Source organism: Gavia stellata, chromosome Z, assembly GCF_030936135.1.
Source record: "Gavia stellata isolate bGavSte3 chromosome Z, bGavSte3.hap2, whole genome shotgun sequence".
In the NCBI taxonomy this organism is placed as follows: domain Eukaryota; kingdom Metazoa; phylum Chordata; class Aves; order Gaviiformes; family Gaviidae; genus Gavia; species Gavia stellata.
The window spans coordinates 11,588,121-11,600,944 of record NC_082637.1 but is presented as its reverse complement, the minus strand read 5'-3'; the positions used below and the strand labels follow the sequence as shown (position 1 = coordinate 11,600,944).

The window sequence follows — 12,824 nt, the reverse complement described above, 5'->3', positions numbered from 1 at the left end:
GACCCTAAATATGGGCAGACTTGCCGGTGGCCATGATACAGCTTAAAAATCCTGTTTGGTTGCCAAGAAGGGAGTCTGGATACAAAGAAAGTTCTTCTGTCACCTAGCAAGAACTACCTCCTAATGGACAGCATTAATTTGCTGTACCACAAGACCTTCAAGTGGCTTGAATTCAATAAATCATTGACATTAAAATGTGCAGAAAATAAAAATGCTACTCTATTTTACATACTACATAGCACCAGCCAGAACTGGAGTCCTGCTGTCTTCAGGCATTACATGAAGCATTATTAACAACATTTTAACTTCCAAACACGACTTTTACAATGGGGGGGAAAAAGCAATCATCTTACTTAAATCCAGATGCACAGCACTATGAGATTCCAGTTACAACAACCCTTACACAACTCCAAGAATCAGCTCAGAAACATGCAAGGCAACCCTGCCCTACATCTAAACAAGTTGTGTAACCATGCAGCTTGGAAAACAAGAAACAAATGAAAGAAAAACAACACTAAAAGACAAAGTTGTCATGTACCAAACCCTTTTTTCTGACCTACTGCCTTTTTCTATGAAGTTATGATGTTATTCAAAGCGTTTGCTAACATTGCATGAATAGTTAACGCTTCATTTATCATGCTCTCAGCCAGTGCTGGTTAGCTCATCTTTCCCCCAAGTCTTGCACTTTGTAAGCCAAAGCCCACTGCTATCTCTCCGGTGCGGCATTTCTTGTGCAGATTGCTTCAGTAATACACAACACTGGGAAATATCCCCTCCTCCCACACAAAGCCTTAAAAATAAGAGTGTGAAGTCTGGCTCTCCCAACAGCCAATGCTATTTTGAAGGGCTGCGTATGTGGCAGGTAGGAGTCCCCCCACCCACCTCTCCCATTGCACCCCTACTCTGAGCAGGAAGAACTGACTTACTCCAATGCCAGATGAAACTCGCTCAATTTCTACTGAGGAGCACTATGCGCGAGTGCCATGTCAAGGTGGTCAGGACACCACAGACAGGTTTCTGTGCCCCACTCCACATCAGATACAAGCCTCTATCAACAGAGCACACTGCTGTAATTCCTTCTGCCATTATGTCCCCAGAAGAAGGTACAATGAGGGGAGTTTTGCATAAGGTGGGGCAATGATTGCCTCAGCACCAACATTTTTAGTATTCTTCTACAGCCTTTGGTATTTAGAGGACTTTGTCCACTCTTCAAACAGATCTGGGTTCCATTTTTCCTGAAAGCTTCAGACAACTGCTGCAGTAGGCCCTGGCAAAAGACAAGCACTTGCTCGATAAAGTCTTGGTACAAATGTGAATGCAAGCTGTGCAGCACCAGCAGGGGCAAAGTGCTTACTGTAGTTCATCCTGTTCAGAGGTGCTCTGCACACATGGATAGTTCCTTCAGCCTGCAACACGCAAGTCATTTCTGGAGATAACAACCACAGAAATTGCTGTGACCAGATAGCCTAAGAGAAACTATGCCAGAGACAAAAAGGCAGCAATTCTGGGTACGTAGTCTAATTGGGAACCTAGGAGCTGTACAAGACATAAGGTCATCTATCCACGTTGCCAGCCCACTGCTGCCACCCACATCTTGCTCTCTGGTCAGCAGAGGTACAACTTCCATGGAGAGGAAGGAAGGTGATTAAGACACCTTTTCCTTCAGAAAACACCAACTTGTCAGAATTAAAACTTGTTTTACAGGACCATGATGAATTTGAATGGGAATATTTCTCAGGGCTAAAATGTCCAAACAGCGGAGGGAGCGCAGAGAACAGTCATACCCCAGAAAAGTGTTACAGCTTAGCAGTCAATGCACTTTTCTAAAACATGGGAAACCTAGGTTAAAATCTCAATATTGCCGAGTTTAGATCAGGAACTAGAGTCCTGTTCCCTCCTTATTTTAGATATATCCTAGCTTAACCTGCTGGCTCCTCCGCAGAGGGGTCTCCCATCTGTCATATCCCAGTCAGTCTCAAAAAGTCAAAACCGGAAAGTCTAATCCCCCCACCCAAAAAACCCCCACACTTTGCAAGAACACCTGTCACTTTCCATTCAGCTTCACTCTAGAAGTCAAACACTGATACATGAAGTGTTTGAAGTAAAAAAAATTAGATATAATGGCAGACTATTCACAGTACTGTCATTATGACCTTACAAGTCGGAGAACAGAAGCACACAGTTCAGCCAAACTGGATTACTTGAACTTAACATGCAGTGCTGACACAAAGTAAGAGATGCACCTGATCGTAGAACATGCCATGTTTGTAAACTATACCTCAGATGTTGCACAAACACCTTCCCTTCCTTTTTAAGGAAATCAATGGAATAAACCTTGGAAGAAAAGTAGATTACACTTGGATTCCCATTCAAAGGCTTCAATTTTGACTTACAGATGTGTAGAGTTTACAATACAAAACTAGAGAAGCAAAGCTATGGTTCTGAATACTACTACAGGTCAGGAAAAGAAATAAAATGTCAGTATTCTTTGCCTTCTTGGGGAGGCTACACATGGTCCTGCAAGCCCACAGGAGGCTTCCAGTGAAAAAGTAAAATAGTGTTATAGGAAAGTTCACTATCCACTCTGCAAACTCCTGTTACGACTAAGAAACCCCTCCAAATTTGTTTGGGGTTTTTCTAACCAGCAACGGAAAGGTGTGGAGGAACTTTGCTGTCACTGAAGGGAACAGATGTCCTGTGTGCCAGGGAATACAGATCATCAACACCAAACCTGTTTTTTAGCAGAGGTCAATAGAATTTGAGTGTCAGTACATTGATTTGTTCAGAGAAGCTTGCAGAAAATCCTGTTAGCAATTAAACAGGCTCCCAGTTGCTGTGGTCATTATGAAAAGCACTTCTGATCAGCACGTTGCTCCACAAAACAGCACTTCTCTTAATTTTAGTCTAACTACTCTAAAAAGGGCAAGCCTACTGATTTTTCTCAGTGGAGATAAGGTTATCAAAAAGCTACTCAAAAATCAGAACAGCAGCTAATGAAAGCACAACACTATTTTCTTGTGTGTACATACAAATAATTATCTCTTTGCTGCAGCATAACTGTTAACATTTACGGCAAAGCAGGTTAAAAAATTGTAGCAGGTCTCAGAGAATTCCAGTAAGGATAAACAAACATGCATTTTATTCCAAACAGATGTGAATATACAGATACCTTATTTAAGACACTCAGATGAAAGAAGCTTTTCTTCCTCTGAGCACAGCATGTCAGCCGAACCTTCCCTCACAGAGAGGCTACCAGAAGAGCAACAGACACAGGCTGTTCAAGCACCAGGGAATCACCCTGCACTAAAAGCTGCCTTGGGAAAGCTGTGAAGGGCTTTGGGGAGTCCCACAAGATTTGCCAGTCTACAAACTCCAATGGAACACAGGCAAGTAAGATTTTGGCATGGGGAAATAGTAGAACACCTCCACTACTTTCGTATTTAAATGCTTTCTAAATAATTATTGTTGTGCAATCCCTAAGGATCTGAAAGCCACATAGTCATTTTATAGATAACGTATGCAGAAAGCATTTGACTGCCATTGTGAGCACAGCCACTAAACAACAGACAGTCTGCACTACAGCTGGCAGTGACCCTCGGATCACGCCTTATGTACACAGACCTGCTCTTCTCTCTGGTGTAGGAACAGCGATTTCATGAGCACAAGGGTGTTCTACAGACCCCCACCAACCCTGATTCCTGGGACATTTGATCAGCAGTACTGGTATTTTGGTGGAGGTTAAAGATAACCTTCATAAATACAACAGGTAGAAAAGAAGGAAGACATTTAACTGGAGATGTAGTTTTTCTGTATGAAGAGAAGTTTCTAGTAACTCTCTGTTAGAGTCACAGTGCTTCAGTTTGCTTCTTTGCCACTGTGTGGGAGGCTTTGAAAATGCAGAGCTTACTCATCTTCACGGGACTGATAAAAAGACACCTAGGCAACAAGCTTAAAGGAAATAAAATGCCCAAAGTAAACTGTTGCATAGACTGCACAGTTCATGGCAGGTGGAAAGGGACAGCTTCTAATCTTTTGGTGCCTGGTTCAAAGCAGGCATGTCCTCCACTAGCCATCTGGGCTGGTGTACAGTAAGTACATGGTTTGACTGATCAGAGGGCCTGGATTCACATTGGGGGAGTGGGGGCAGGCAGATAACTTACAATCAAACTTGCAACCAAAACTGGCACCAGTTAGTGCCTTGCTGGTCTCCTCATTAACAGTGGAATAGTGGAAGTCCAGAAAGGACTCTTCAGAGCACCCCATAGCTACATGAGACGGGAATCGTGGTGGTTTGCACTAACAGCTTGCTTTCTCAAAATAAAAACACGGCTTCACACTCCAAAATCACCAATACAACACCCTCCCTGGACCAGGGCTTTTAAAAGTGAGACCCTGATGATTCTTAAGTATTTGCAGGTGCTTGATCAGAAGTGCTGACTATGAAACTATGGGGCATGGGAAAATAAGACTGAGGATACGATTGGGTACCTGTAAGGCTAGAGGAGACAGTCATTTAGTTCCTCTGCTGCAGGGGCATACCATATTCCAGAAAAACCATGTCATGAACTACATCTGCCATCTCAGTATGTGATCTAGTTACATAACAGCCAAAAAGAACGCACTATTGACATTTAACAGGGAAAGACAAAGATTAAAATAAATATAATTGGTATAAAATGGCATCTAGAAGAATAAAAACCAAAAGAGGAAACATGACTCTAATGACTTTAATTTTGAAATTAAAACAAGTAAATTGATTTATTTAATCTCCTGTTATCAAAGACAAAAATGATGCATAAGACTTTTTCCCCTGTAAACAAATTCAATGTAAGACCCCACACCCTCTTGTAATACTTAAATATACTTGAAAGAATTAGTAAGAAAGGCAATTTGATGATTTGACTGAATTTTTGCTCTTCTCTAGTCCACCAATTCTTCCATGTTATACAAAACTCAGATTCAAATTTGTGTAACTTTAAAAGCCACACAGTCGTGTCCCTAGCTGAAGGCTATTTCAGTTAAGGAGGGCTGCAAGTTGAAGATGCAATAGCTATGTGTTTGTTCTTCTGGAAAAGAAGCTCCCACAGAGGGACTGAAGCAGACAAGCTATCAATTAATCTCTCTTTGTAGACAAAGTTCTAAGTGTGAAGGTGAGAATTATTGAGTCATTCCTCTCAGGGCTGAAAACCCTAGTTTGATTCTGGCATAATTAAGTTTCCTCTTCACAAACACAGAAAGAGAACAAGCAAACAGCAGAAGCGAAGAAAAAACTGTGCATGCTATCACAAAGCTTTTTTAACATGCACAGTTACAAATTTCTGTGCCATTTTATAACTGTCAAGGCTTAATTAAAATACTACATTTCTCTGACTCATGGTGCTGTAGGATATATGTATATTATTCACATGAATATTAATCTCTTCCCAGGTAGGAGGCTGAATTGCTCAGGGGATTTATAATTACATCACATATGGAAACTTCTTGGGTGTTTGTTGGGGTTTTTTTTAATTTTCTTTCTTTCAAATTTCAGCCAGATCATTAACAATTAAGAGTCATAAGAACCATTTCAGTAGTCTATGTGAGAGGAATCCAGTAGTTTGGATCAGTGAGCTGGAGCTCCACACATATTAATGAAATGATATTGCACATTGAGGAAGGGGAACTTGGAAAAGAGCTGGAGGTATCGCTTTGAACATTAAGGACATAAGCAGCTGCTCTAAGTGCTGGAACAAAAGAGGAGGATAGTTCTCTTGAAAGCTTCTAGGTAATGACAGAAGATGGGAAGATGTTAATAGGGTGATCAGAGAAATGAGACATGAGCTTTTCTAACTATCAACAGAATTACCTGGTTAGACTATCATCGCAGGGACCTATCAAATACTGATACTTACCTGGATAGTCTGTATTAGTATCACTGACTTTCAAACAAGATCTAGGAATGAGATGATGATGATGAAGGTGCAGAAAGCAACTAGCATAGATGTTCTTCTAGATTTGAGCAAAAGTACAGAGAGAAATGAGGATGCAAATGCATCTGAGCAAACTGTGACAGTCTTCCTGATACCTTGGAAGAAAAGGAATTAGATAAGCTAGAAAAAACACTATGTACTTCAAGAACACAAACTAATAAAAACTCAGAAAATCAGTAGCTAGAGCTCATGAGAAAGAGACTTAAAGGACCTGGAGTTCAGGAAGCTGTTAACAGTTAATGAAACAGCATTAACAGACAAAAATCACAAGCTATCCCAGTGAAGAGGAAGGAAAGGACGTACAATGAGAGACCTGTCCAAAGAAATTACAAGCTCTTTGGAGGGCTTGAACCTAGAACTACAGATGTCTTCTTGATTAAGTTTTTAAGGACAAGCATGATTGCACAGGAAAGAAATCAAAGCACAAAATTAAACATCTAGCAGTGAACACACAATACGACAAAAAAACCCATGGCTGCTACTCATAAGAATACAAAGCTATCACCAGTTGGCATTAAGAAGGCTGGAACATTCAACACCTTAATTGTGTCAGGTCTTCACTGACAGAGACAACTGCAGTCAGGCAGCAGACAGAATTAATACTGTTTTTAAAAAAAAAAAAGGAAAAAAGTTTAGCAAGTTCTAAAAAACAGGCTGCTGTAAAGGAAAACAAATTTGAAAGCAACAGATAGGGTAGTTATTTCTAAGTCAGCTGGCCCTGATAAATCTTAATCCTCAGGTACTAGATTGCAACACTGACAATCACAAAGGGCTAAGAACTTGAAAAAAAGGGAATGCACTTGAAGATTTGAAAAGGGCAAAGCAAGCATTTATGCTTAAAAATATAGGAAGAGGAGGACTTGGATAATTATGAAAGTGCCAACTTAACTTCCCCCCACCCCGATCCCCCAGGGAATTGAAGACTGGAACAAATAATCAAATTATTTGCAAATCTTCTAGAACATAAAAAAAGAGAGAAATAACAGCAAGCATGGTTTCATCAAGAGTAGAACTGTGTCAAATGCATTTAACTTCCTTCTATGACAAGGTAAATTAGTCTTAGGGGTAGGAGAAGAACAGTAGAAGTTTGATATCCTGAGGGCTGGATGAAACTGTTAAAATAGATTCAAACGAACTGGAAAAAATTATACTCGGGCTAGCCAAACTCAAAGAATGTATCAAGCAGGATCCCTCAGGCAGCTCTGGTAGCACACAGCCTGGCAGCTTGGGTACTACACAACTTTTTCACATACAGCTTGAAGGATTTGTAGGCATAACAGATTAGGAAGAGACAGACAGCAATGTGCTTAAGGAGTGAAAAAACACAATTCTGTAAGAACAAGTGCAAAGCCATATTCAGCTGTAATGCAACACAAATTAGGCTAGGGAACAACTGACAAAGCACTTCTTCAGAAGGAACATCAGCTCTGGAAAGGATAAGAGGCTAACTATGCATCACTGTTAGACTGCAATAAAAAGGCACCATGACAGCAGGATACCTGATATCTTGGGATACCAGGATCACAGCCTGGAGAACAAAGTATTCATTGCTCTGTAGTGCACATGAGCAGGCTCTCAGGTGGGTTTCTACATTCAGCTTTGGACACTGCACTTCAGGAAAAAGAAAGGAAGAAAAAAAACAAGGAAAAGAAAAGGCAGAGGCTAATTAAAGAGTGCCTAAAACAAAACCTCGTAAGAAAAGTCCAAAAGAAAAAGGGTCACTTAGTGAACATGGGAAGAGCAACTGGGGCTTCGTCCTCTCTTTGCAGCAGCCCTTCACTATTCCAGAGTGGAAGGGAATCAGTTCTGCTCCTTTACTGCTTGTCCTAATCATGAGAAATGGATTTATAAGGCACAAGAGAGATCTAGAGCAGAGGTTAGGAAAAGCCTTTGGACAGTAAAGAGAGCTAAGCCCTGCAGCACTCTGCTGGAAAGCTCCATCTCTGATGTTTTTTGGTTTAAGGGAATTTTGGATCAATAGTTGTTAGGAATGGTCAAGGCAAAGCAAATCACATTTTGATATCATAACTAAACCAGTGTTTCTGTAACAGTCTTCTCAAAGCATGTCTCCCTTCCAATTCAGCAGAAACACCAAGATTGATGCTGAACCACCTCATGGACCTTATACTCTCTCAGAAAAAAAAAGAGATATCCAGGGAGAGGCATCACTGAATCTCTTGTCCCTTTTAGTATGTTTATGCACTTGTTTTCTGTAAGGCATAGAACAAAACTGTTTTGCTGGCAATGCTCTACAAAACCACAACAGAAGTTTCTTCTTAGATACTAACGGTGTTCTTAAATGTCACTTTCTATGTCATACTGACAGTTTTGACCTGAATCTCTTCTGCTCAGAAGTGAAGTAACACAGTAATTGTTAGATGGGAAAGAATTCACAATCCAGATAAGCAAAGGGAAAAACTATTTCTGCTATGGCACTTCAGATGCTGCCTGAAACACACACAGAGAAGAATTGTTTTCCTAAAAATCTGCAAGAAATCCAGAAGAGAAAGAAAAGTCCTGCTACTGATAGATACTGTAAAATAATTTCTAATAAAAACAAAACATGAGCTATAGAAGAAAGTAGTATTTCTAAATGAAATGTATTAACTCTGCACTTTGGGTAGCAGGCAATAGTTTATCGTCTATAGAATATGAACACCATATGTTATCTTTCTGTGGGCATACAGATGGATGAAAGCATAAGACTTTTTTTAAAAAAAAACAACTTTTTAGGTCTTCATCGCTGTTTTTAAAACAAGAGTGTTTATACTGTTGAAGAAAATGTCACAACCTTTTCCTTTTGACTTCCCAAATCAAGATTATTTATTTTTAAATCTTACTTTCATGAGATGGAAATACCAAGACTTATTATACACCCACTTTCAATTAGTATATATAAAAATATTTGATGTAAAGTTTCCCAAGGAACATTTTCACATGACAAATAATACAGATTAACTCCTACTAAGCTAACAAGCTATCCTCAAGTTGCCTTGAGAAAAAGTCTTCATTTCAAACAGTTTAACACACTATTTACAAACTCAGAGCTAATTTCTCTGCTTCTGCATCTTTTCTGATATTCGTCTCTAGATCCACACAATGATGTTCAAAATGTTTGGTAGAATTAGATAGCTCTAAGACCATCACAAGATGCTGCGGTCCTATACAATGCATTTGATTAAATTTTTGTCTGCAAAACATCAGAACTGTAATAGGTGTTCTACAAGGAAGAGGAAATGAAACCTTCAGCCACAGATCTAAAAGCCAGGCAGCACAGAGAAGGAGCGAAGCAATACTCCATCCTACCTCTTGAAGCCGCAGTCGAACTTTGCTAATGGCTCTAATCCAATGGGCTCTTGCTGGAGGAAATGGTGCTGGCTCACTGTCACCATCATAGCTTAAAGGCAAGAAACAGAAAATCACTATATGAAAAACACTCATCTGTAGCATTAGAGATTCAACGTTACACAATGCAATCACAGCTTCAGGTCTGGAAGCTGGAGTAACCAGCAGGTCAACACAGCCCTGCACATACTCTGGAAAGTGAGAGGCTAAAGCAGAGGTTTCCTTATACACAGGAACATCTTGGAAACTGATGAGCTGAAAGATACATGCTAGGATACAATCCAGCCCCAGGAGGAAGATGATGTTGGTCAGAACATCAGGAAAGCAGTCCAAGATACCTAATCAAGGCAGTTCAACATGTTGGTATCATAACTGCACACACACAGGGGCAGATGGAAGATTTCCCCTCCCTATGCCTGTTGCAGGTCCCTTCTAACCACTGTCTCTTCCTACTCACCCCTACTGCTAAAAATGTACAGCCCCTCTTCAGTGGAAACACTGGCAATACGGCTCACCTGTGGTTTTCCCCATTCATTGCACCTTTCTAACTCCACCCTTTCCTACAGCTTTTCAAGAAGGCATGTGCATCCAGCAGCAATGCTCCATCTCAGTGCCCCACAGCACATATTACACTCCCCAACCTCATGATACATTGGGCCTTTAGTTGCATTCCTTCTTTTGTGTGTTGCTGAGGTGTAAATCACCAAAACAAACATCTTTCCCTGTCTGCAAAGCACACGACACTGCTGACAGTATAAAAAAACCCATAGCTGAGAGCAACATGCACCCATGCTACACATCTAGCTCAGGTGCCACTCTAAGGATCAATGTTCAGAGCTCAGTTCCATGGAGACAGGAAAGCATTGCCAGAGAGTGCAGAGAAAGTGAGCAGCTGATGCAGGAGTATCCAAGTTAGATGCCTAAATTAGCCTGAAATAGACTACGTGAATAACCTTCCCTGTGAACAAATATAGGCCAGCCATTCTGGGACAAGACTCCTGCTGCTCTGTAAGGAGAAGAGGAAAGTGAGTCAGAGTTTAAAAACAGTTTAACACTTTTTCTAGTCTTGTTTTCCTTTTTTGCATCTTCAGTGTAAGGGTTGCCTACACATGAACTGCTGTGGTTAATTCTCTTGTATAAGCCCAGTGACATCAGCTGTAACCTCCAAAGGGTAGAGACAGGCAGACATCTTTCCACGGATCTAACTGAACCAGATGAAAACAATCCCTCATACTTATGAAAGTAGAACCATATCCACACTAGGAGCTGCAATGACTTGATTACCTCAAGGAAAAAAAGTCACTCCCAATGTTAAGTAGTGAAACTTGAAATTTGTGTAAAACCTGTACAAAACCCAGCGCATTACTCCCCCAAACTTAGCTGAAATACATTTGAAGATTGTTTTCAATACTGCTGACAGCTTGAAAAGCACAAGTGCAAGGAGAAGAAAAGCTGCCACAGTGAGACAGTGCAACTTGTCTATTCATACTGTAATTCTACAACCTACAACTACATAAACACTTACTGTAGTTGCGGTAGCCTACTACACAAGAAAGGAACTAGTGCAGCTCTAACCAAGACTACATATAGTTCTTGGTTGCTCACATGTAAGCTTGGTCACACATGAGCAATGGAAGCAGCCGTCTTTGGGCCAAACTACATTCATCAAACCAGAAACAGAAAATACAGCAAACGAGCTTCAAGGCACTAGCAGGCGTTCCTCTTTACATTCATAGCAAACATAGTTTAAGCTTGGCCAATGTCTCATAAATAACCCGTCCTGCACATAAAGATGTTTCACAGATCAGCAACATCAAGTTAGTTGTTGGAGAAGGCTGCAAGGACAATGTGCATAATTTGCGCCAGGAAACAGGAAAGAGAGGAGTCCTCTTTGAATTAGTTGAAAAGAACTCAGTAATAGTTTCACTTACCTCGTTTGGGCACCTGTATCAACATCCTTGGGCTTCTCAAGTTCCAGAGCTAACTCAGCTGCAGAATGGTCTGCACGTTTCTCCTCTGTCTTGCAGACCTCCTCCTCCTCTCCTTTGCCATGAGGCTCCTCTTGCTCCCTGAGCCATGCCTGACCATCCTTCTGGTAGCTGCCCGAACTGTGATAGGAATGATTCGACTCCCTTTCCTGGTGATCATCATCTTGCTCAGAGCCATGGGCACTTTCATGGGAATGGTCCAGCTCACTTAGATGAGAGCTTCCCTGGCTGACATTACAAGAGGAGCCATATCTACTACTGCCAGCAGGACTATGAGAGAATAAAAAAGTCCATCAGAAAAAAAAGTGGCTTGGAGAAACACAAAGCAATCCACACATCTAACAAACTGAGTGGGACACTAAATATTACTGAGAAGACATATTATGAAGCCATACTTAACTATTATGCTCTCTGAACTACACTTATGAACCTCAAAAATTTGATAGGCAGTAGAAATACTTCATACATAGCCTACCAGTATATAGGCCATATATGCCAATGGTCTTTCTTACACCAACTGACTACTTCTTCACTTTATATCAGCTAGAAACTGCCAGTGAAGATATTCTAATAACCAGACAGGAATAAGAATGGAAATATAGCAATTCAGAGCGGAAGTGTTTCCATCTTCTGCGGTTTCACTGCAGCTAAGGTCTTTACCATGACCATTTAAGCTTATTATTGTAAAGAAGTACAGTTAACTCACAGTTAACTTTATCTATATTATATGTTTATGATAAAATACATTACAGTCAAGATTAAGGTTGTCAAGACTAACTACCAACTTAAAACCTTTTACAGAAGTAGAGCAATTGTTCAAAGGGAAGCCACATGTCTCACTCCAATAGAGCTTTTTCAAGAATTTAATTTATATGAAAAGCCTACACCACAGGGGCGTGATCTCTGTGATTCAAGACACCACTTCCAGGACTGAATTCCTAGAATCCTCACACAAAATACAGTGCATGGAAATTTCTCATGCAGTCAGGAAAACTACGGCCAAGAATTAAGCAGCACTAATGTTTCTCTCACTTGCACACTTAGGAGAATTTGAAGCCAGATAGGAAGTATTGGGAGTGCAGTGTTAAAACTGTATGATCAGAGGCACAAGGTTCACTTACATCACACAGAGGTATAAAAGTTTAGTGGGTCTCTGTTTTGATTTTTGAGGGCAATTGTGACTTAACACATGCACAGGACTGCATACAGACCATGAAATACTGATACCTTCCTTTAGTGATTTTTGTAACTGCATGAAATAACCTTTGCACAGATTTTAGGAAGAGCAAGCATTAGAATACCTTCACTGATATCTCTGAAAATGTTTTAAAATCTTCAATAATGTGAAATGAACCTAATTAGTTCTATAATACATCTCCAAAATTAAAAGCCTTTACCTTGCAATTTGAAAACAAAATGCTCATTCCTTCCAATACATTCTACCTACTGTTACCTTTTTCTTAGCAAATACCACATAATTATCACTAAACAAGAAAGCAAAGTGAATTGTATGCAGCAGAAT

At 40.4% G+C, this 12,824-nt stretch overlaps 1 protein-coding gene across 1 annotated transcript in view; it reads right to left on the bottom strand.

Moving 5' to 3' along the window:
* Positions 1-12,824, bottom strand: part of UNC13B (unc-13 homolog B) — a 193,605-nt gene that overhangs the window by 124,527 nt on the left and 56,254 nt on the right. Inside the window, 2 exon segments of the mRNA XM_059834445.1 lie at positions 9,276-9,366; positions 11,246-11,572. Of these exon segments, the coding sequence (XP_059690428.1) occupies positions 9,276-9,366; positions 11,246-11,572 (418 nt within the window).